Consider the following 24,914-nt stretch of genomic DNA (forward strand, 5'->3'; position numbering starts at 1 on the left):
TATTGCTTCTAATTGTATTTATTTTTGCTCAGCAATGAAAAATGTATTTAAAAATACCATATGTTGCACAATTCCATATATGGCACAGGATACACATTCAGTTAAGATATAAGTCTGCACAGTAGAAGGTGGGAGAAGGGAAAAGAAGAAGATATAGAAAATATAAGATGAATCTGATCCTTAATATGATTTTTATTTCATCAGTGCCTTTACTCAAATGATAGCTTGTGCTGATGCAGGGACAGTCTGTGCTATTTCAAGGTGCTGTCTACGGGGGGAGGAAGAGAAGGCCAAGCATATCTACTTCCTGAAGGAAAAAGCACTTTGGTCCCCATAGGTGGACGAAAAACGAAGTTAAATAAATGAGAGGAATATTATACAGGGGAGCAGAAGTATGTGTTTTGCATGCAGGCCTCATTTTAGCCATACCTTTTTTACTCTTCTGCTTCCAAATCTTATTTGCCAATGTAATGCCTTTATAGAAAGATCTTATAATGAATGAAAAACTTTCAAGGGCTGTTGCCTCATTAAATGCATTATTTATTTAACTTCTAGTACTCTGATAAAGAGCCAGGGAAATGAGTTGTTGAGTTCCAGGGGAAAAAATGAGAACATAATTTTGAATTTATTATCTCTCTATATATACACACACAGTGTATAATTGGATTACATATAATAATGATATCAATATGTCTATCAGTATCAGAGTTGGATTCTGGTATTTTCTCATGTAGGGTTCTTGTGTTACAGTCAGCATAGATTTTCTGGAGCATTTTTCTGTTGCTCTTTCGGTGGCATCAAACCTCATTAAGTGGAGCAGGAGATGCTGTTCCTGCCATGTGAGAATTTGGTGGCAGAATTAACATAACCTGTGAAATCAATCAGAATGCCATACGTGAGTCACCCAAATAACCTTGGAGTGCCCCTTTCCTGCTCACATAAAGTCATCATTATTAGAGTTTACTCTTTTCTTCTCTGATTCATTCTCAAGATCAAGCATGTGGGGCTTCTCAGTCATTCTCTAGATCAGGCCAGATTTAGGGCACAACATTCAGTGATGGCTCGTGACCTGAGCTGCTGATGACCACTTTCCTGGTCTTGCAACTGGATCAATCTTACGTGTGGATGGTGGTGCCCAATATTTTGAGTAAACCAAGGTCTCATGAAAAATATGAGGCTCTTCTTCCAAACCAGGTTGTTCATGCTGATCACATCAACATACCCAAATCATGATTTGCTGGTTATGAATAAAGCATTTGCAAAAACCACACTGGCCCAGAATAGGAGGGATCATCATGAAACTAAGAAAAGTTCAGTTGTTCTTCCACAAACTCAGTTTGACATAGAGTTGGCAGACGAACCGGGAAGAGATAGAGAGCTAGCCGTCATACGCCCTCAAACTACTGCTTTTCTGAATTCACACCAGGAGATCAGGAAACAACATTCCCAGCTCCTATGCTAAGAGCTGAAAGGAATACAGGCTTAAATATTATGACATGAAAGTTACTAAGGAGTTTGCCTCCACGTCCAAATGTTTTACTCAATGAAAACAGAAAGCTTTACTCAAGGAAATTACACAATTATTGGTAATTGCTGAGAATCTCTCAATCTTGGGTTTTGCAATGCAAAACCCTACTGCTAGAGTTAATGTGCTATAGTCAATTTCTCTTCTGTGAGGAAGGGCTGTGGGGAAGTGGGATGTGGTGTTGCCTGGGAATCTCAAAAGTAGACTGAGAGATACAAAATGATGGAGAAGGGCAACAGAAGAACCATCTTATCACACTGTGATTATTTTATTATTTGGCTATCGGTTTTGTCTGCCTGTGGGCCTTTGGATAATGAAGCTAATGGGAACCTGTTGAGGTTCATTATCAATTTCCTCATTCTGAAACCCTGAACCCTTGGAGGATGTCCCTCCCTGTTCTTCCTAGAGCCTCTTTCTTGGTCTCTTCTCTCCTTCCATTCCCCACTTTCCTCTCTCTCTGTGACATTCTTTGGGCTTAGCTGCCAGGAGCATCTAATGCAGGTCTTGGGGTAAGAGAGTGAGCAGGTGTGCACAGACTGAGAGAGAAGTCTGAGATCCTGACATTTCTTCCTTATTCCAGGAAAAGTTGTAATAGGATAATGGAATAAAATAAAATATGTTTTGGGGGCCTCTTCATTGTGAATTATTCTTGTATCTGGATTCAGAGGTTATGCCCTTTAATGGAGAAAGGAAAGGGAAAAAGAGCTCTTACGTAGCTATTGTGTAGGCAGAGTTCTAAGGCGACACTTACCCCTGATGATTCCCTCCCCTCCAGTGTGAATGGAACCTGTGTATAAGATGGGATACAAGTCCTGTGTGTAGGTACTGACTACCTGACTTTCAGTTTATCAAAGAAGGGATTATTCTGAATAGACCTCACCTGTTCATGCGAACACTTTATGAAAGGATTAAAGCATCAGCAACTGAATTTCCTGCTGGTCTTAGAGAAAATGTACATTGTCCTGAGTTCTCCAACTGAGAGGAAATGAATTCCACCACATTAGCATGGAAGAGAATCAGAAGCTTCAGACAAGGCCACAGCCCCAGCCAACTTCCTGATGACAGCCTTGTAAGATCCTGAGTTGAGGACCCACTTCAGCTTGCCCAGACTCTTGACCCATGGAAACAGAGATAATGAATGTGTTCTGTGTTAAGACTCTAAGTTTGTGTAATTGATTATGCAGCAATAGAAAACTAATACAGACATCTTCAAATGAAGGCCAATACTCACCCCACCGGGGTTACAACACATCACTTTACATCCAAAGGCAGAGAGGGACACAGCAATGCAGAATTCCAGCACACTTAAGAGGAGCACCAAGCCATCCATACCCTAGAAGAAAACTCATACCAAAGAAATGTGAGAAACGGAGATGACAAGTGAAAACATTTACCAGTAACCACAATGTCAGAAGAGGAAAAGCACTGGCCGGGAGTCAGGAAACCTGCCTCCCAATTGCAGCCATACCCTTGACCGATTCTTGATCTGCTGAAGTAACTTCTCACTTTTTTCACTGACAAAATAATCACAGACATTTACTCCCTAGTTCAGTACTTCCCAGTGCTATTGTGAGCATGGAAGATGAAAGTGCTTTAAAAAGTCAGGAAGGCAGTATAAAGACAATTATCATCCTAGTCCTACTGAGTACTAGAAATTCATATCATTGACAACATATTTTGATTCCATATCTTAGTGCTTGTAAGCAGAGTAATGGTCCCGCAGGGAGGTCTGCTAATCCTAATCTAATCCTCAGGTTCTGGGGATTAGAATGCAGACCCCCCTGGGGGACCATTGTTCTTTTTGTATAGCAAAAAGCATTAAATTTGCAGATGAAAGCAAAGTTGCTTATTAGCTGAGATAAGAGAATTTTCCTTGATTATTCAGGTGGATTCAAAATAATGACAGAATCCTTATAAGTGGAAGCAAGAGGTAGAGTAGAGTCCAAGAGAGATCTGAAGATGCTGCATTGCTTGATTTGAAGGTAGAGGATGGGATGACAAACCAAGAAACGTAGTAGGCAGCCTACAGAAGCCAGAAAAGGCAATAAAACTTATCATCGCCTAAGCCTTCAGAAAGGCATACAGGCTTGCCAACTCTCTGATTTTAGCCTAGTGAGACCCATTTTGAACTTCTGACCTCCAGAAATATAAGATAACCAAACAGTGTTGTCTGGAAACACTAAATTCACAGTAATTTGTTATAGTAACAGTAAGAAGCTAACACAACAGTGAACACCAAGTAGGTCAATCTTTACTCCATCTCCTAAGAACACTGACTTTAGGTCTAGTCCTCAGCTAAGAAAGATGGTCAAAATTTGGAGAACATTGGGCAGTACACTGATTTCTATTAATTTTACCCTGGATTGACACAGGGATTATCTGGTTTAAATATTCTTTTTTTCTCTCCATAGTTAGGGATAGTCCCTCTGTTGTGGAAGAGCCAATAGACCAAGAGCTCGGGATATGAGTGATGCAGACTTAAGACGTTGAGAATGTGTGCATTCATTGCTTATTTATTTTCTGGTACTGTCAACAGACGTAGTGGCCTCTCAGTTTCAAACACTGTTGTAGGCACAGAAGATAGAGCAGCAAACAAAACAGACAATTCTCCTGTCTTCATAGATTTAACATCTAGAAGGGTAGACTAGAAGATGGCAAGCTTTCTATGAAGGCCAGATCATGTACATTTTAAGTTTTGCAGACTCTAACGTCTCTCTCACACATATTCAAACCTGCTGTTATCACACAAAAGCAGCACTACACAGTATGTAAACAGGTAGACTTCTTTATATTTCAATTAAACATTATGAAACTTTATTTACAAAAATGGGTACAGGACTGGGCCTCCAAAAAAAGTCACGTGTCATGTAGTCTCTTGTTTAAAATTTTTTTAAATAATTTCAAGATAGGAACAGCAGAGCATTAGATCAAGCACAGGGCTCTTTCAACTGTGAAGACCTGAGTAACTGCACAGGTCCCATGCCCAGGAAATCAGTCCTATGAAGCTGACCAATTCCAGATTTTGTCTCTATCATTGTGCACTTAAAATCTACAAATGAACAGATCTTCATAAACTAAAAGTAAAGTTATTCTTCAAGATAACCGTAGCAAATAAGAGGGGAATTCGAAACAAGAAGCTGTAGAATCGAATATTGCTTTTGCCAATTTCTGAGTGACCTTGGAAGAATTTGTCAAATTCTCTGAATAAGATTTTTCTTATTTGGAGTGAGTGGCAAGAAATAAAACTGCTTACTATAAAGAACTTTAGGAATCTCAAGGGAACTGAATTAGTTTAGCAAAGACACCTCAAGGGGTTATTTTGGTGTGACTATATAGCCCATAAAACTATGAAGAATTAGCTAGGAATGAAGTAAACGGAGTGCAGTTGATTCTGCTTAGTAAGTTAGGCACAATGTTGAGTTTCCATGTTTACATGAGGGAAGGACACAGTGAGGATTAGAACTAAGCAGCAAAGCGAAAGGCTGAAAGTTCATATACAGGGAAAGTAACAGAAAATTTGCTGGTGTTGAAAATGACCAATAGGCTTTTCCTTCCTCCCTTTCTCCCTCTCTTTTCCCCTCTCTTTCTCCCTCCCTCTCTTTCTCCTTCCCTCCCTTCTTCCCTTCCTCCCTTCCTTCCTCCCTTTCTCTCTCTCTTTCTCTCTCTCTTTCTTTCTTTTTGACAGAGTCTTTCTCTGTTGTCCAGGCTGGAGTGCAATGACGCGATCTCAGCTCACTGCAACCTCTGCCTCCCAGGTTCAAGCGATTCTCCTTCCTTAGCCTCCTGAGTAGCTGGGATTACAGGTGTGCACCACCATGCCCAGCTAATTTTTGTATTTTTAGTGGAGACAGGTTTCACCATGTTGACCAGGATGGTCCTGAACTCCTAACATCGGGTGGTCGGCCCGCCTTGGCCTCCCAAAGTGCTGGGATTACAGGCATGAGCCACCACGCCTGCAGACACCTTTTAATAATAAAGATTTATTTGTGCATTTTAGTCTGCTGTGATGTGCTGCAAGAACTCTTCCTCCTCACACCTACCCAATGGCCTAAAATGTCAGGAAGTTTTACTACCTATAAAATATTGTATAAATGTTATTTTCAGAATAAAGCAATTAGGATAGCATTGAGATAGGAACAATTGGTACAAAAAGTAGTAAAATTCAGAATGAAGGTTGAGAATTTTCCAGGAGCTAGATGTTGAGGATAAAAATGGTTAACCTTGCAAGAACACCCAAAGATACTGAAAAGGTTACTGAGTTACTCACCATTTGTAAAATACTGTTCAAGACAATTTTGCTTCATTATTAGAGAATGAGGACTGACATCTGGGCCCCATTTTCAGTGAGGATAATAGTACATACTGAATCAATGTTTTAAAATTTAAATTGAAAAATTTATATAAAGTACCCAGCACAGTAACTATTAATGAGTAGGTATTCTGTAACTGTAAGCTTTCTTCCCATTGTGCCTCATTATATATAGAAGAAGAAGAAAGACATAGATGAGACACCTACCTAACTCCTAAATCAAAGATTATTCTATTTCTCAATCACTCCAACTTCCCAATGTCATTCAGCAATTAGGGACTAATTATTGTTGTTGCCAGAGCCAGCACTCCCCAAACTTGCTCCTACGATGATATCCCATGAAAAGAGGCAGCACTAACCATCAAAATGGACAGAGTCCCGTGACAATCATTTGGCTTGTCAAAGAAGTAACAGTAAGGGTGATGGAATGAATAAATATACAAGCTAAATGCGTTGATTAAGATCCCTGATACAGCCAATACAGAGCTGGTGACATTCATTCCCAGACTACCTCGGACCTAGAAAGGAATGAAAATCAATTAAACAACCAACAGAATCCTCAGATATATCTACCTGAATCACTTTGCACCCACCATTTATTTCTACAGCCATCTGTCTTTATCTTGATTGTTTCAATAGTCTTCTAACTTATCTCCTTAGAGTGGTTTCAACTCTAATCTCTTGCCAAAAAATAAATACGATCCCATTATTCCCCAGCTTAAATTCTTCAGATGATTCCTATGGGTACAGGAGATGACCTCCAGATCTCTTCAGCAGTGTTTCCAATGTCTTTCGCGCATTAGCGGGACTGCCCTGTGTCCTTCCCTGCCATTCCTTGCGTCTGATGCCTGATTTCTTATCATTTTTCTAAATGCTGTTTGCCTGTCATGCCTCTCTATCTTTTGTATATTATCTCTCTCAGCAGTGTATTGTTTTCTGTACATTCTCTTCTCACGGGTAAAGGTTAGGAGGCTTTCAATAAGAGCTAAAAGTGCACAGCAAAGTGTGAGGAGCCTAGTGTGGCTGCAGCTGGAGGAGACAGGAGGCCAGATTTGAAAAACCCATATTTATCATGCTCCAGAGTTTGATATTTATCTTTTGAACAAACAAAACTCAAATATGAACTTGAACTAGAAAAAAATATTTATTGAGATATGGGCTTTTGCATTTTATTGGCTTTATGAAAGGTATCTTGGCATGAGAGTTACATTTTAAATTTGCTTCTTCTTATGTAATAACCTTATTGTGAATTTCTTTTATTGAAAACCCAAATACAGTTAGAATCTACATTTTAATCAATCAGTCAGTAAATATTATGCCACACCAATGCTTGGTGTCACTGTCATGGGCCGACTCTCATGCTGCAGGGTTTTGTTGAGTAGTCCACTTGACAGTTCTTCTCAATAATTCTCTATATCTGAAAACAGATTCCCTCAGCAAGGGCAAGATTCCCTTCCTTGCCAAAATATCCAGTCTTATGGCAGTAATTATATTACTAGCCTGATTGCAATTTTTGAAAGATAGATGCTAGTAGGTAAAATGCACAATCGCTTCTGATTTTTTACAAACAAAGAAACAAAACCGGTTTTATACCCTAGCAGAATACACTTTTTATTAATCTTTCCTTTTTTTGATACCAAAAAAAGAAAATATTACTCACCAGGCCTTTTGTAGTTCTAATTCCTGCTGCAACTGACAAGGATCCTGAAATAATAAACTAAGAATGATAGAAAAACTGAAGGTAAAAAACTTTAAGCAAGTATTGGAACTCATAACTTACTTTGAAATTAGATAGATAAGTTAAATCAGACCAATATTCTTAGAAAAAAACCACAAAAGTTTGCATATTATTTTCTCTTTTCCCAGAAAGAACAGGGAAATTATACCAGATAAATCCATGGGAGAGTATATCAAGCTTTTCAAATAACACCTAACTGAAATGATATTAAAACTGTTTGAGGACACTAAAAGATAGTTTCCAAACTCCTGATGCAAAGTAATTCTTACATGGTACCAAAAGTGATGATGATACTTAAATGAAAAGTACTCTAAAATTATTCTCATTTAGAATATTTTGTAAAGTTATAAGTAAAACAGTAGCCAAAAAAAAAAGTAAATTCACAATTAGATGATGACTAGAATACACTAGTTCATTTATCCAGCAGTAGGGCAATTATTTTTCATTTAACTAAAACAGCTAGTCAAGTTTGTTGGCCTCTCTACCTTAAAATATTCAATTCTTTTTTATTTGCTTTTCAAATTTGATTTCAGATGATTCAAAAGTTATATCTTAATATAAAAAAATTCAACTAACAAAAAAGCTCAATACATTTATTAAACTAACTTCCAAGTACCCAGACATAGTGATGATTCATGTTATCTAAATCGCTACTGGAACAAAAACACTAGAGGGAATCACTCACCATATAATATAAAATACATCATGAACATTTGGGATGCTCCCTCAACTCTACAAACATTTTTAATATTGAAATATTCTAAGTTATGCAATTAATGAATTTAAGGAAAAATTACATGGTAATTGCTATTCATGTTTGCAGTGTTGATAGGATAGGACATTTAATACAATTCAACATTATTAGCAACTTCAACCTTACTGGTAAAATATAAAGAATTATACTTTCTGTAACATGATAGAAATCTGTTTCAATCTAAAAGTCTTTATTGTGTTCAATGATAAAAGAAAATTAGGACCATTTCATTAAAGTCAAAATCAAGATAAAGATAAGACTATTATATAATACATTCTATTCTGGGTAAATTAACCAAAATCATTATATAAGAAAAATAGTTGAAACAAATGGTTACAACTATTCTTATTAAAGTATGAACAATATATATTGCAAACATCCAAAAATATGAACTAAAAAGTACCATAAACTATTTTAAAAATTCAGTAAGTTGCCTTGGAAAAACATTTTATACAGAAATTATTTATACATATTGTAAGAGTATATTTATGTTTGTGTATTTGAGAATAAGAGTGAATAAGAGGACTTCATTTACCACAGGAAAAAGTATGTATATAGTATCTCAGAGGAAAACATTTAACAAGGAATGTGCAACATACAGGAATAGAACTGAAAAGAACTGAAGAGTCCAAAAACAAGAGAAACTTGTCTGGTTCTTGGTATTGATACTTACACTGTATGAGGGAGAAAAAGGAGGCACTTTACAGATGAGGTTTGGAAAGAAAGGTTGAAAGAATAATGGAAGGTGGCCGCAGAAAAGGTTTCACAAATTAAGTAAAGGCTCATTTAATGCAATGCCTACAAGAGTCTGCATGATGTCTCAGTGGAAAATGGCTCCTGCAGTTCCTGGTAATCTACTGAACATGTATGGAAGATTTGCACCACATAAGCTGGTTTTCAATGTAATCTTGGAAATGGAAATAAAAGCAGAAAGCTAGGTGGTTAGATGCATGCAATTCTGAAAATACACTGACACTATTTGAGCCTTCATTTCTGTGCCAAATAGTTGTGATCTTGGGCAAGTTACTTAACCTCTCTTCATCCGTAAAATGATGATAATGAACAATCAGAAGTTTGCGGTAATTGTTCGAAATGAAATTGTACATATAAAGCACTTAGTAGAGTGCCACATGATAGTAAGAGTTTAATAAGAGCTATTATCGGCATTAGTAATTTGGGATGTATAAAGTATTGAGCAACTTTCCTGAAGTATCTGTTCTCCCAATCTTGCACTTCTGATACAAACAGTTGAAGGGGAGCAAAAAGCAAGCACTATTATAAAACTCTAAAATATCTCATTCTCACTTTCAGAAATAAATGGAAACCCTGTAATGCTAAAATAGAGTCCCTGATTCTAACATAAATCCAACTTATAAATTTTATTTTTCTCTCATCAGTGGATAAAACTTGGTATTTTATTCTGTATTTTACTCTCAATTTGCATAAAAACCGTCTTGTGTTTTCTCTTGTAAGAAGGTTTTAACATTTAAATTCCAATTCTAATTTTAATTTTAATAACAGTTTTAATTAATTTAATATTAATTATAATAATTATAGTTATTTTATTGAACTTATGAAATAAAATGTATCAAATACAACTTCATTTTTTAAGGTAACAATTTCCTGAGTTTCAATAGTCAATAGACTCGATGTTAAAAACTGCTTGTGTACCAGCCACATCTCCTCTTTTTCCTGCTCACTGAACCATCATTTTGTTCAGTTTCTCCTGTGCTAAAAGGTAGGGTAGACTCCTCCCAGCTACAGAGGAGCTTGATTAGTCCAAGCCAATAATGGCAAGTTCGTTATTTTTACTGATAGTTGATTTGGGAATATGTTTACAAAATATTTACCAAAAGTGGGATGGTGTCAACTGTTTCCCTCTGATATGGTCTGCTAGCAGTCCTGTATGAAATCCTTTTTCCACTGAATGAATCATTCCTAGAAACGACAGGCCACTAATCTTGTTGTGAAATAATCAGTGCTTTCAATGTTTAAGCCATTCTGGTTTGGGTCTTTGGCAATGTGCTGCTGTAATATATCTAACTGACATATGTAAATATTTAATCTGCCCAGCTTTAATATAATTCTATATTATTATTACTACTTTAAATATGACAAAATTGAATAAAGAACGGTTAGACACCACTCTCAAATTTACAGAATTATAAGATACAGTTAGACTAGGATTCCAAAGATCAGGGTATTGACAACTACTTTATGTTATCTTCAATTATATCAAAATATACTCTACTTACCATCACTGACCCCCAAATTGTGTACCCAATATACAGAGTAATGGGGCGAGGTCCATAAGTCTTAAATGCAATACACATCATTGTTATTCCCATGCTAAGGCTCATCAGAGCAATCAGAATCTGCACAACCTAGAAATGATGAAGAAAGTAAAAACTGATTATCCACCACAAAAATGGTGCTTCCACCACCAGAGGTAACATCAATATTACCTCTCAGGATGTCTACCATTACCAATAATTTCAAGGTTAAAAGAGTAAGCCAGAACCAGCCCAGAGGTGCTTTTCTGATACCTATGATGCTGCTTCTATCATAGCTCACTCAGATAAGCGGCCTAGGAATCAGAAAGCAGTTATTGTGGCAAGGGGAAATAACCTGAAGAAAGAAGAGTATATACAGGGGAAGAAAAAAAGAAGAGCAAATATATTTTCTTAAGGTCTAGTGTATGAGGACATGAGAATGAGTACACAGGGAACTAAAAATAGCAGAGTAAGAGTGCCGTTATCCCATGGCATTCAAAAGATTCAAAAACATTTAAACAACTTATCACAATTTGTGGGATGTAGTGAAAGCAATGCTTAGAGGAAAATTTATAGCAGTGAATGAATATATTAGAAAATAATGTTCTAAAATCAATCACCTGAGAGTCTACCTTAAGAAACTAGAAAGAGAAGAGAAAATAAGCTCCAAATAGGCAGAAGAAAAACTATAATAGAAATTAGAGCAGAAATCATGAAATTGAATGAATAGACAAAATCAATAAAATCCAAAGCAGTTTTTAGAAATATATATATATATAAATAAAATAAAGCTTCTAGCCAGGCTAAGAAAAAGAGAGAGGACACAAATTACTAATATAGATGAAAGAAGGAACATCACTACAATTCCCACAGAAATTAAAAGGATAATAAAATGATGCTATGAACAATTCTATGCCCACAGTTTGATAGCGTTGATAAAATGGATAACTCCTTAAAGACAGTTTGTCAAAACTCACACAAGAAGAAATAGACACTCTGAATATGCCTATAATTATTAAATAAATTGAATCAATAATTAATACATTTCCAAAACAGAAAGCATCAGACCTAGAAAGGCTCAGTGGTGAATTCTACCAAACACTTAAGAAAGAAATTATTCCAATTATTAACAGAAAGTAGAAACAGAGGAAATACCCCTAACTCATTCTATGGAGCTAACACAATCATCTACCAAAAACCATGAAAAAATACTACAAGAAAAGAAAACTACTGATCAACATCTATGATGAACAAAGGTGTAAAAATCATCTACAAACATTTGCAAATGAAATCTAACAATGTATTTAAAAAATTATGTACCATGACTACATGGGATTTATCCCAGGCATGCAAAACTGACTAGACATTAAAAAATTGATTAATGCAATTCATGACATCAACAGGCTAAAGAAGAAAAATCAAATGATTATATTAACAGATGCAGAAAAAATATTGAAAAAAATCCAATGCCTGTTTATTATAAAAACTCTTGAAAAACTATTATAGAGGAGAACTTCTTCGGGCTGATAAAGAATATTTATTAAAAGCCTACAGCTAACTTCACACTTAGTGGAGAATCCTGGAACTAACAAAAAATTTTATTAGGTTTGTAGGATACAAGGTTAATACGTGAGTCAATTACTTTATTATATACTATGATCAATAAGTAAAATTTGAAATTAAAAACATAGTACCATTTAAATTAGCACCCCTAAAAGTGAAATATTTAGGTATTGGTATTTGGTATTTGTTAGGTATAAATCTAAAAAAAATGTACAAAATCTATAAGAAACTACTAGCTTTGATAAAATAAATTAAACAAGTAAATAAAGGGAGAGATATTCCATGTCCATGGATAGGAAGACAAAACATTGTCAAGATGTCAGTTCTTCCCAACTTGATTAGTAGATTTAATGCAATCTCCATTAAAATCTCAGCAAGTTATTTTGTGTATATTGATAAACAGACTCAAAAATTTATAGGGAAAGGGAAAAGACTTAGAATAGCAAACACAATATTGAAGAAGAATGAAGGAGTTGTAGGACCAACACTACCCAATTTTAGGACATACTATAAAGTAATAGTAATCAGGACTGTGCAGTATTAGCAAAGAAATAGACAAACAGATCAATGGAATAGAATAGAAAGCCTAGAGATAGTCACACAAATATAGTCAAGTGATCTTTGGCAGTGAACTAAGGTAATACAATAAGAAAAAAAAGACAGCCTTTTTAAAAATAGCACTAGGCCAGGTGCATTGGCACATGCCTGTAATCCCAGCACTTTGGGAGGCCAAGGGGGGTGGATCACCTGAGGTCAGGAGTTCACAACCAGCCTAACATGATGAAACCCATATCTACTAAATACAAATTAAAAAAAAATAGCTTGGCATGGTAACACAAATAACTTGGCATGGTGACATATATCTGTATTCTGAGCTACTTGGGAGGCTGAGACAAAAGAATCACTTGTACCTGAGAGGCGGAGGTTGCAGTGAGCTGAGCTTAGGCCATTGCACTTTAGCCAGGGCAACAAAAGTGAGACTCCATCTCAAAAAAAAAAAAAAGTACTTAAAAAACTTGATATCCATAAGTAAAAATAAAACTTAGACACATACCTTATATCCTTCACAAAAATTAACTCAATATGAATCACAGACACAAATGTTAAACTAAAAACTATAAAACTCCTAACAGGTAACATAGGCCAAAATCTAGATGATCTTGGGTTTGGTGATGAATTTGTCAATAAAGTACCAAAGGCACAACCCATGAATTACAAAATTAATCATCTTAATTTTCATAAAATTAAAAATTCTGCTCTGCAGAAGAGATTGTCAAGAGATGAAAAGACAAACCACAGACTGGGAGAAAATATCAAAGGATCGTTATCGAAAATACGCAACAAACTTAAAACTCAACAATAAGAACATAAACGTCCTCTTTTAAAACTGTGCCAAAGAATTTAAGAAAACACCTTACAAAAGAAGATATAGAGATGGTAAAGAAATGCATGAAAAGATGCACCACATCTTGTGTCACAAGAGAAATGTAAATTAAAATGATGAGAGTCCACTAGCACCTGTTAGAATGGTAAAAATCCAGAACACTGACGCTACCAATTGCCGGAGATTACATGAAACAACAGGAACTGATTCACTGTTGGTTGAAATTCTTCAAATTGACAAAGTCACATGGAAGACAGTATGGCAGTTTCTTGCAAAACTGAACATACTCTTACCTACAATATAACAATCATACTTACCCAAATGAGTTGAAAACTTATGTCCACACATAATGTGCACATGGATATTTATAGCAACCTTACTCATAGTTGCCAAAGTTTGGAAGCCATCAAGATGTCCTTCAGTAGGTGAATGCATAAACTGTGGTACATCTAGACAATGGAATATTATTCAGTACTAAAAATAAATGAGCTACAAGCCATATGAAAACAGGAGGAAATTTAAATGCATATTAGGTGACAGAACACAATCTAAAAAAACCTACCTATTGTACAATTCCAAGTGTATGACTTTCTGGAAAAGGCAAACAATCTATGAAGACAATAAAAGATTAGAGGTTGCCAGAGAATGGTGGGAGGAAAGGATGAATAGGCAGAGCACAGAGAATGTTTACGGCAGTGAAACTACTTTGTATGGTACTATAAAGGTAGATATATATCACTATACCCTTGTTAAAACCCATAGAACACACAACACAGAGAATGAACCCCACTGTGATTCATGTACTTTGAGGAATGATGTGTCAGTGCAGGTCCATCAATTGGGACAAAGGTACCACTCTGGTGGGGAGGTTGATAATTAAAAAGCTATGCATGTGTGAGGGCAAGGGGCAGATGGGATACACCTGTACTTTGCTCTCAATTTTTCTTTAAGGCTAAAATTGCTCTAAAACATAGAGCAATATTTTAAAATAATTATTCATACATTAAAAAATAAACCTAGTATGTGCCAACATAAGTAACATATTTTATGAAAAATAACTATATCCTCCCCAAAAAATAATGTGAAAAAAGGATCCAAAATGTTCACAATGACATTTTTCCAGTGGTTTGAAGATTGGGCTAGTGATAAACCTATATTTAATATCCTTTTATCTGCCCTATTCTGTCATTTTTTTAATCCTTTATTTCTTTTAGGCATGTTCACCTGAGACTCCAGATAGAAATGCTCAGAAAATAGATTTTTTCATTCTCTGAGCAGTCAGCAGGCTAAGAAAAGGTGCCAGAAAGAAATAGTAGCAATATGTGTCTGTTCAGCTATCAGGAAGGCCTGTGAAGGGAGTGTCAGCTAGTAGTGCCTAGGTGGCCTTTTCTTTTGCTGCTCTTCCATGCTGAGTTTAAATGCAATTATCATGGATGACCCACAACCCTAGAATAGATCTGAAGCCAATATATTTCTAATATAACTCAATGGGAAGCATGTTGTGATAGAATATAGTTTTTCAGATGAAGGGCCTGAACAGTAAATACTGATGTTTAGAGGGCTGGCTGTTGTCTTCTGAGGCTGGTAGGACAGTGTATTTGGCATTAGGTCTTATGAAATACGAGTTTGCAACACCAGTGGTCTTCTCCTAGATTTGCAAGTGACTTACCCCAAGGACTTTGGGTTCCCCCTTCAAAAACTTCTCTTGCAACCCTTTCCACAGATACGAATGTACGACAGCCACATTTCCCAGCTGGGGCACACCTCGGCCAACCTCTGGCATGGCTTGTTCCATTCCTTGCATGGTTGTCATGGCAGTAGAAAAGGTGCTACAATAAGAAAGAAATGTGATTTAGCATGAGGTCCTGGAAATGACAAAGGAAGGACATGACACTTGGGGCAGGTTCCTCCCTGAGGACAAAATCTGGTCTACATTCCCCTCCTATATCATAATAGCTGTTAGCGCCTGGGAAGTGGAATAGGCAACACATTAAGGGTTGAGGGAGAGAGGGAGAAGCTACATGTCATATGATATCAAGGTGTTAGAAAGTCCTGAAGAGAGACATGTTGACAGACGCAAGGTAAATATGTTGGACCTTTAAATTAGAGATATTTCTTTAAGTTCAAATTCCAAATCTGCTCAGATTTGATTTCTATCCCTCTTACTGCCTAGTCCCTTGATTATAGCCACTTCCCCATGAAGGATTACTTTTATTATAGTAATAAGCTACACAAAATCATCTGTCTTCCAATTTATTGTATAGTATTGTATGGTTCCCCCTTTTCTAATCAGAGCACAATTAAATTCACAGGGCTGAAAATATTATTGAGGTGTTTCATTACCTACTTCCATAAATTCTTAGGGAAGTGAAGCTTTCTAATGTCCTTCAAGTAATAGTTAATTTTGATACTATTTATGCTCCATTGAAACCCTATAAAAGTCTCAAGTTTGGAGATGTCTGCCCTTTTATTGGTAACATAAATGAAAAAAAAAAAGTGTTATTGTACTTCAAATTTGCTATGTTGAGAAAAAATTAGGATTTATTTGAAAGAATTATCATCCTATATTTGTTTTTGATACATCAATGGAATTATTAGCTATCTAACAATATTAGCTATCTAACAATAAAACTGATTAAAGTGAGAAGGAGGAGGGTGAACTTCAGAGAAAGGAAAGTTAAAATGAGACAACAGATGCTGGAGGGGATGTGGAGAAACAGGAACACTTTTACACTGTTGGTGGGAGTGTAAATTAGTTCAACCATTATGGAAGACAGTGTGGTGATTCCTCAAGGATCTAGAAATAGAAATTCCATTTGACCCAGCAATCCCATTACTGGGTATATACCCAAAGGATTATAAATTGTTCTAGCATAAAGACACATGCACACATATGTTCATTGTGGCACTGTTTATGATAGTAAAGACCTGGAACCAACCCAAAATGCCCATCGATGATAGACTGGACAAAAGAAATGTGGCATATATACACCACAGAATACTATGCAGCCATAAAAAATGATGAGTTCATGTCCTTTGTAGAGACATGGATGAATCTGGGAACCATCACTCTCAGCAAACTGACACAAGAACAGAAAATCAAACACCACATGTTTTCACTCATAGGCGGGCAATGAACAACGAGAACACTTGGGCACAGGGAAGGTAACAACACTCACAGGGCTAAGTGGAGGTGGAGAGGAAAGGGGAGAGGAGGGACAATGTGGGGGGAGGATGGGGAGGGATAACACTGGGAGAAATGCCTGACATAGGTGACGGGGGCAGGGGCGGGGATGGAGATAGCAAACCACTATGGCATGTATGTACCTATGCAACAATCCTGCAGGATGCAGGATGTGCACAGGTATCCTAGAGCCCAAATGCAATAATTAAAAAAAAAGACAAATATGTAAAATAAAAAATGTAAATATGACTTAAGTAGTTAAGGCATTAAATATAAGAATGTAACCAAAAAGTTAATGTTCTTATCACTTTTAGAAAAGTTCAGAAAACAACTTGGACAAACAGAATTAGAACTCCATTTTGTTATGAAAGTGGGAAACAGCTAACATTTCTATAAATCAGATAAAATGAGTGTTAAAAACAAAGATTACATGAGGATAAATTTGGGGGAAAGTGTAGAGAGAGTATGAAAGAAACAGGACACCATGGCCAGAGATTTTGGAGTATACTTATCAAAGATGAGAGGCTCCCTGAGGTATACAACACAAGTTATTGTTTATAATCCTGAGAATTAAATATGTAAGTTGATAACTATCACTTCCCTGGAAAAGTATAGTTCTGAGAATCATCAAAGTCAGTAGTAAAGGAGAAATTACACTGAAAAGCCGCATGTTTAGAAAGCAATCAGGCTCCAAATAAGTCTTACATTGGATTCTGTAAAGAAGGAAGTAGATATCCTTGATACAACCTTCCAAGAAGTCCCACAGATTAGGAGCATCTATGTGTGTGTATATATAGAGAGAGAGAATATGTAAAGAGTATGGATAACTTATTCAAATAAAAATGAAATCAAAACAATGAAAAGTCAAAGATAAAGTGCATAGAGTGAGAGGACATATTTGCAACATGGTCTCAAACAAATTTCAAATATAATGTTGGCGAAAAAAATTGGCCAATGTGTTAAATAACAAGGAATAGCTGAAAATAGAATTAGTCAACTGGAAGAAAAATTTTAAGAAAACACCAAGAGTTCTATAGAGAAACAAGAAAATGGTCATAATAGAAGAGAGTTAAAATATTAGAAGTGTAGAATTAAAAGGTCTAGAATATGTCTGATTAGGATTCCAGAGAATGTCACCAAGATAGCCAACTAGAAATTACTAACCCTCATCACCATCAACACACACACACACACACACACACACACACACACACACACACACACAGAGAGAGAGAGCGAGAGAGAGAGAAAGAGAAAGAGAGAGAATCAAAAAATGAATAAACTATGTTCCAACCAAAATAACTGAAGAAGAGCACCAGAAAACAGCAAAGGAGTAGCAGAAATCTTGTGGAGCACTGAAACCCAGGATGGCTGCATGAAGAAGGAGAGAAAGCATATTTCTTACACCACCTCTGCCCCCAGTTAGGACCAGTTCTGGTTCAGCAGGTCCTTCTTTCTGCAGGGAATAGGTAAGTGAGAGGACTCAGCAGCTCCCATCACCACCATGGACACCTGCAGTCTTACTACTGGAGACATTCAGAGTCTTCACAGGCTCTGAGCTCTGCTGAAAGAGCTACCTAAAGTCCACATGTCTGTCCTATCTCAGAAGAGGTGCTGACACTTTGCCCTGGCCTCCATGACCTGAGCTGCTACTGTGCTGCCCCTTCTTGGAACTGAATCACTGCTAGAGTGCATTCTGCTTCAAGAGTAGCCACTGCACCCCTCCATCTCTGAGGCTTAACCACCACTATAACACGCATACCTGGTAGCCATACCTGAGTCAAACTGCTGCCATCTACCCTCTACCTTCTAAGGCCAGGCTGCCATGGAACTGCTCCATGTCCCGATCTTAGTCGCTGGTGCACCCTGGCCCTCCAAACTCAAGCTGATTCTGTGTACCACTCTCTGGGGACAGATAGCTTTGATTGAGCTGTCATCCAAACATCCAGGCAAAATAGCTGCAGTGGCCCCACCTCCCTGGAACTAACTAGTCCCTTGGAGTCCAAGCTTCTGAGAAACCCTGGCTCCGCAGGGGGTCATTTCTGCATTGCTTCAAGAAACCTGAGGACCAAGCCACAGACAGCCCTAGTCATTCCTCAGGCCTTGCTGCTGCTACATTCAGCCTTACAGAGCCTGGAATATCGCCATGCCCTCCTATCCCAGGGTTTAGAGTTCCCACTCTGTGGCATTCCATCCCCCAGAGTTGGAATTGCTGCTGTGTCCGATTGGCTCTGGAACCAAATTTCAACTGTAACTTGCTCCACAGAGCTCAAGCCTCCAAAGCACCCCTCTTTCCCTGGAGCAATGCTGGTGGTGTACTCTGACCCCAGAATCAGTAACTATTCCATCCCTGCCCTATGGGCTTGAGTTACTGAGGTATGCCTCAGAGTCACAGCCTCATCGTTGTGGGTAATCTGCATCCAGCCATGTCTCGGTGAGTGAACTTGTGCCACAGTAGTTTTGCAAGACCCTGAGCCTAGGACCCCAGCTCCACAGCCACTATAATACTTGTGCCTAAAATGTACAAGCTGTCAACCTCGATGGCAACCATGTGGTGTTAACTCTACAGGCTCACAGACTGCAAGAGCTATAGGGGCATGGCTTTCCCCACCTAATTTCAAACGATATCACAAATAGCTCTGGGAGTGCAGCCACTTCAAAGAGCCTCTATCAGGGCAATGCTGAGTGAGAATATGGGGTCAGAGCCAACACCGAGAGTCCCAGTTAGGGATATGCCTAGCGGAGCCATGGGAGTGAGGCTACCTTTGAGATCTCAGAACTACAGGACCACTAGCACACAACTCCAACCTAACAGAGCTGAAGCACAGACTGAGTCCAGCAAAGATATGGGTCTAGGGCTGTCTGAGGGTCCCCAATCAGTGTCCCCAGGATTCAGGACATGGAGTCAAAGGAAATTATTCTCCAGATTTAAAGCTTAATGCTGTTTTCTCGGCTGGGTTTTGGACTCACTTGAAACCAGTTAGGCCTTTTTCTTGCCTAGTTCTTTCTTTTGAACTGAGTCTATTCTGTACCTGTCCCACCATTATATTTTGAAAACAAATCACTTGTTTTGATTTCACAGTCTCACAGCTGGAAACATTTGCCTCCAGATAAACCCTATGTCAAGTCTCATCCATATCTGCTTCTGATGTGACTGTAGACTTAGAATGTTAGAGTTGATGCTGGAATGGGTAAAAATTGTGCAGCTATTGAGATAGAATTATTGTGTTTTATACGTGAGAAGACCTTGAGTTTGGGAGGGCTGTGGATGAAATGCTATGGTTTCAATGTCCCCTCTAAAACTCAGGTGAAAACTTAATTGCCATTGTAACAGTATTAAAGGGTGGGACCTTCAAGAGGTAATTACATCAGGAGACCTCTACCCACATGAATGGATGAATGTCCTCATCATTGGATATGGTTAGTTATCACAGGAGTGGATTCCTGATAAAATGATAAATTTGGTCACATCTCCCTCTCTGCTTTGTGTGCTCACTTCCACCTTCCTTCATGGGATTACCTTCACCGGAGGTTCACACCATGCATTGCCTTAGACTTCCCAGCCTCTAGAATTATAAGCCAAATAAAATTTTAAAATAAGTTGCCCAGTTTTCAATGGTCTTTTACAGTAGCAGAAAAAAAAATATCAAAAATTTAGGGACTGCTTGTAGGGTTCTGAAATAATTTCCACATACTATTCTTGCACCACCTTACTTTTTTGAAAGAGAACTTTTGAGGAATACTGGATATCTTCTATTTAGATCTTCTAATGTTTGAAATAAAAATTACCTCTTCTCCCTTCTGGGACAGTCAGTAAATTGTCAATTTATGGGCTTTTTCATAATGACTTTAAGCCCAGAGGGGGACAATTCTCCCAAGTTTAACAAAATTTGAGAGTATGAATTAAATTTAAGACCAAAAATAAGTCCTCTTTTTATCCCTTTGCTCCATATCTAAATTTTGTGTTCTGCTCGGGGGTTGCTAAAGTGTGCATATATGTCTGAATATATTTACTCAATAGCATGTAAATGTAACCCACCTCATAAACTCCATTATCATTGGAACAGAGACTGCAAGAGGAAGAGGAGGGCCTCTTGCCCCACCTCTGCATAGTCTTGTATCTAACTTATTCCATGATAGCAAAAAAAGAGGACAATCCTGACTCTCCTGACCAATCTTTGAGACAAACTGCAAAAAAGAGGAAGAGTCAGCCTCTGACAACATGACATCACGAATAACATGCTGTCACCAATTATATAGACCTCTCTCCTCTGCTTTTCCACTTATCCCAAGAACGGAACAGGTTGAAGCAGGGGCATGCTAGAAATAAAGTCCTCGCCAGCATTTCGTTGAGTGGTAGGAAGTGTTAGAGGAAGTTTATGTTTTATACTTCAAGCCAAAAATGAGTCATAGTAGGAACACCAATAAAAGTATTTAATATGTACTTAGCATTTATTAAATAATATGCACTGGTTTAAATGTTTTATATGTGTTATTTCATCATTAAATTCCCCTAAGAGATATACTCTATTATTCACAGGACAGAATTACAGAAACAGAAGATTAAGTAACTTGAGTAAAGAGAGGCAGAGCCAAAATTTAAATCCAGGTGATGGAATTCCAGAACTCCTTTGCTTAAGAGGATCCACTACACTAGTCTGGTGAATAGAAGATCTCTTTTGTTTGCACAAAAATTTGTACAGTGAATTTTCTTAGCAGTATTATCTATAATAGCCAAAAGGTGGAAACCACCCAATTTGGAATAAGTTAGATACAAGACTATGTAGAGGTGGGCCAAGAGGCGCTCCTTTTCCTCTTTCAGTCTCTGTTCCAATGATAATGGAATTTGTGAGGTGGGTACATTTACATGCTATGGAGTAGGTATATTTAGACCTATATGTACACCTTAGCATCCCCTGGGCAGAACACAAAATTTAGATTTGGAGCAAATGGCTACAATAACATAGGAGGTCTTATTTTTGGTCTTACGTTGAATCCACATCCTCAAATTTTATTACACTTGGGGGAATTGTCCCTCTCTGGGCTTAACTTAAAATCATTATAATAAAGCCCATAGATTGACAATTTACCTACTTGTTCCAGAAGAGAGAAGAGGTAATTTTTATTTCAAAGCTTAGAAGACCTAAATAGAAGATATCCAGTCTTCCTCAAAATTTTACTTCCAAAATAATAAGGTGGTGAAAGGAATAGTAAGTGGAGATTATTTCAGAGCCCTATAAGTAGTCCCTAGTCAAGAGTGGCAAGAGTTAAATGTAACAGGAACCCTAAGAGGCTTATGGGACTGCAAATGTCCTTTTTTGGTGGAAGGCCCAGAAATTAACTTCATTGTCCATGTTAAAGATCTGGAACCTTAAAGTTGGGCATTGTGGCTCACTTTGAGAGGCCAAGGTGGGAGGATCTCTGGAGCCCAAAAGTTCGAGATCGGACTGGGGAACATGGTGAAACCCCATCTTTACACAAAATACAAAAAGAGCTGAATGTGATGATGGGTGCCTGTAATCCCAGCTACTCAGGAGGCTGAGGTGGAGGCTGCAGTAAGCCATGATGGCACCTGTATACTCCAGCCTGGGCAACACAGTGACTCTGCTTCAAAATATCTGGTAGTTTGTCATTGATGCCTTCTATTGTCTACCCTCTATGCTCAAATCAATCTCATTCTAATCCTACAGAACCATTTTTCAATGTATTTCTGTGTATTTCTCTCTGCGTATTTCTCCCATCTTCTCAAGGCAAGCCATTATCCTATATTTGTCAGAAGTATTTGTTATAGCCTCTGAATGTTCCCTGTGTCTGTGGCTTTCGGTAGTCAATCTACCACTAACTTTGCAACCAGAATGATCAAATACAAAAACAATTGTGCTACCCTGCCCTTTAAAAGCCTTCCTTTGCATTTCATCACCCTTAGCATAAAGTTAAAATTTTTAATGTTGATAAAAACTCTGCTACTTCAGCAGAAATCTATTGTCATAGACTTAACTTGAATGTCTCTCCTTTTCAGTTTTAAAGTCCCAAGTATATCTGACTTACTTAAGTTGTTCCAAAGAGGTAATTTTATTTCTATATTGAGATATTTGCATATATTGAACCCATTTGCAGGAATGTTCCACCCCTCCCTGTGGCCACCTTGTAAGAACAAAAACAAACCCACCACATCATCTAATCTTCTCACACACTAACATCATTGCATGGTCTCTGTCTTGTCTCAGACACTATTCTCCCCCTTCCCCACCATTGCCCACACGTGGATTAATCAACCTATGATGGTAACTAAGGGTTTAAGCAATCTATGTTATTTCCCTTTTACATCACAGAAGTCAAAGTTATTTGGAAAGTAACTAAAGATGATTCTTCTTAGTCCATCTAAATGTGTACTTTATTCTTCTTTAATGTAAAGGAACCTGTGTCTCAATCTCTTAGACACACCTTCAGACTGAGAATTTAGGAAAGGTTGGGTCTGTCTTATCAAATACACTGGCGGTTCTCCCTCTGTGTTTAGTGTCTCTCTGTTAAGACTGTAAGCTTCCTGAGGGCAGAGCCATTATATCAAAATAAAGCTTATAACTGACTCTTAAGCTTTTCCATGATTCTTTGGTGACATAGGTCAGCTCTGGTCATTCAAGGCTGGTGCTTTGTCATTCTAAGAAACTCTGGCCATAAACTCATATAACTGCTTCCTATTTTTACACCACAGAAATTCAAATCCATGTGTTAGTTATTTATGGCAGATAAAGTCCCCAAGGACAAAAACATGTGCTAACCATCTAGGGCTCGACATCTCTATATTCAAAAAATTTTTTTAAACTGCTGAGAATATTGGATACATATGAGGGACATTTCTTCTGGGTATGAGAAGAATCTAAACCTTGGTTTTGTCACATCACCTGTATGCGTCAGGCTCTTGACAATAACAATGTCTTGCCCCAACCCCCACCAGATAAAGAGGTGAGGGGACCTAGACCACCTTTCCCTCTTCTATTTGCTCCAGTCTCCTTGTGGATCAGCAGCACCACCAGTCTCTTGTTTTCTCATTTTTATGTCACCACCCCCATCATGGGTCACAGTTGCAAAAAGAGAACATGAGAAGAGTGGAACAAATGGCCATCTTTTTTTGTGTGTCTTGGTAAAGTTATTAAATAGACTAGAAACTCAAAATGAGGCCTGAACCTGGATGGTTTTTGGGAGGATGATGGGGATGCAGAAATTCTGGCACAGAGAGGGAAAAGGCCTGGACTGGGAAACAAGAATTCTGGGTTTTTTGCTCCCAGCACATTTATTAACTTGTGTGATTCTGGGTCCATTATTTCCTTTTTCTGGGTTTCATTTACTTCATCTGGGGAAAGATTACAATGGCTATAACTATATACAAACTTGTTTCTTATCCCAAGAATGCTAAAAGTCGGCAAGGTGTTTTTCATTAGCAAATTTTCTCATGAGCAGCCTCAGTTTACTGCCTGGGTGCCCCATGAATAGTGCCAGAGACCACTGGAGAACTAGATAAAGCCACAGCCCAATGTACAAGGCTGGGGACCCTGCCGGTGCCCTGCTCCATGTACACCAAATTCTGCACATGGCAGATATTTTCTTAAATCTTAAATGATAAAAATAACCAGTCAGGGACAGAATAAAGAGAGTGGAAGAAGGACATTAACAGTAGATAAGGTAATTAGTCAGAAGTTTAAAATACTGCTTTCTGTGTTTTGATATTCTGAGGACTTGGGGAACAAAAGTAAGTAAAACAACTTCATCCAGCCTCCAAATTCAGTGTTTAGGACACTTTTCTAACTCTCATTGACTGTAGCAAGGACTGTTCCTCATCCCCCCACCAAATGCACATTTAAAGGTGCACTCAGCCCACCCCAATCCTGAATACCAGCTTGCGTCATGGGAAGTGGCCTCATTTTTTTCTCACTCCGCTCCCAGAAATCCTAAACCCAGGAAATAAACCATCAGCCCAAAAGTCTAGGAAGGCAAGTCCCTGGACCTACCTTTCTTCAGGCCTGCAATATTCACCGTAGGTCTGATGCGTGCAGTGGTCTGGGCAAGTTCCACAGAGTTCTTTAGTCTAGGCCCCGTGAACTTCCCCCACTCCACACCTCACTCAGTTTAAATCTGCATTCCTCTTCTAGCAGATGTTTGGAAACTTAAAGGCTGTGTTGAGAATTT

General features: G+C 37.8%; 1 protein-coding gene across 2 annotated transcripts; it reads right to left on the bottom strand.

The window, feature by feature from the left end:
* On the bottom strand, positions 1 to 24,914 carry LOC116554972 (membrane-spanning 4-domains subfamily A member 4A-like). 2 transcript variants are annotated; one of them, XM_032283296.1, is made up of 7 exons: positions 24,737 to 24,907; positions 15,216 to 15,375; positions 10,582 to 10,710; positions 7,495 to 7,551; positions 6,194 to 6,352; positions 2,757 to 2,858; positions 520 to 869 (listed from the first exon to the last, which is right to left on the bottom strand). In XM_032283296.1, the coding sequence occupies exons 2-7, from the start codon at positions 15,357 to 15,359 to the stop codon at positions 798 to 800; spliced, it is 663 nt and encodes a 220-aa protein (XP_032139187.1). In that variant the 5' UTR covers positions 15,360 to 15,375; positions 24,737 to 24,907; the 3' UTR covers positions 520 to 797. The 2 variants fall into 2 exon arrangements, with proteins under 2 accessions (XP_032139188.1, XP_032139187.1); XM_032283297.1 differs by lacking the exon at positions 10,582 to 10,710 and having other exon boundaries at positions 1 to 869; positions 24,737 to 24,914.

The sequence above is a fragment of the Sapajus apella genome, unplaced genomic scaffold (genome assembly GCF_009761245.1).
Source record: "Sapajus apella isolate SASKATOON/1434 unplaced genomic scaffold, GSC_monkey_1.0 scaffold14, whole genome shotgun sequence".
In the NCBI taxonomy this organism is placed as follows: Eukaryota; Metazoa; Chordata; class Mammalia; order Primates; family Cebidae; genus Sapajus; species Sapajus apella.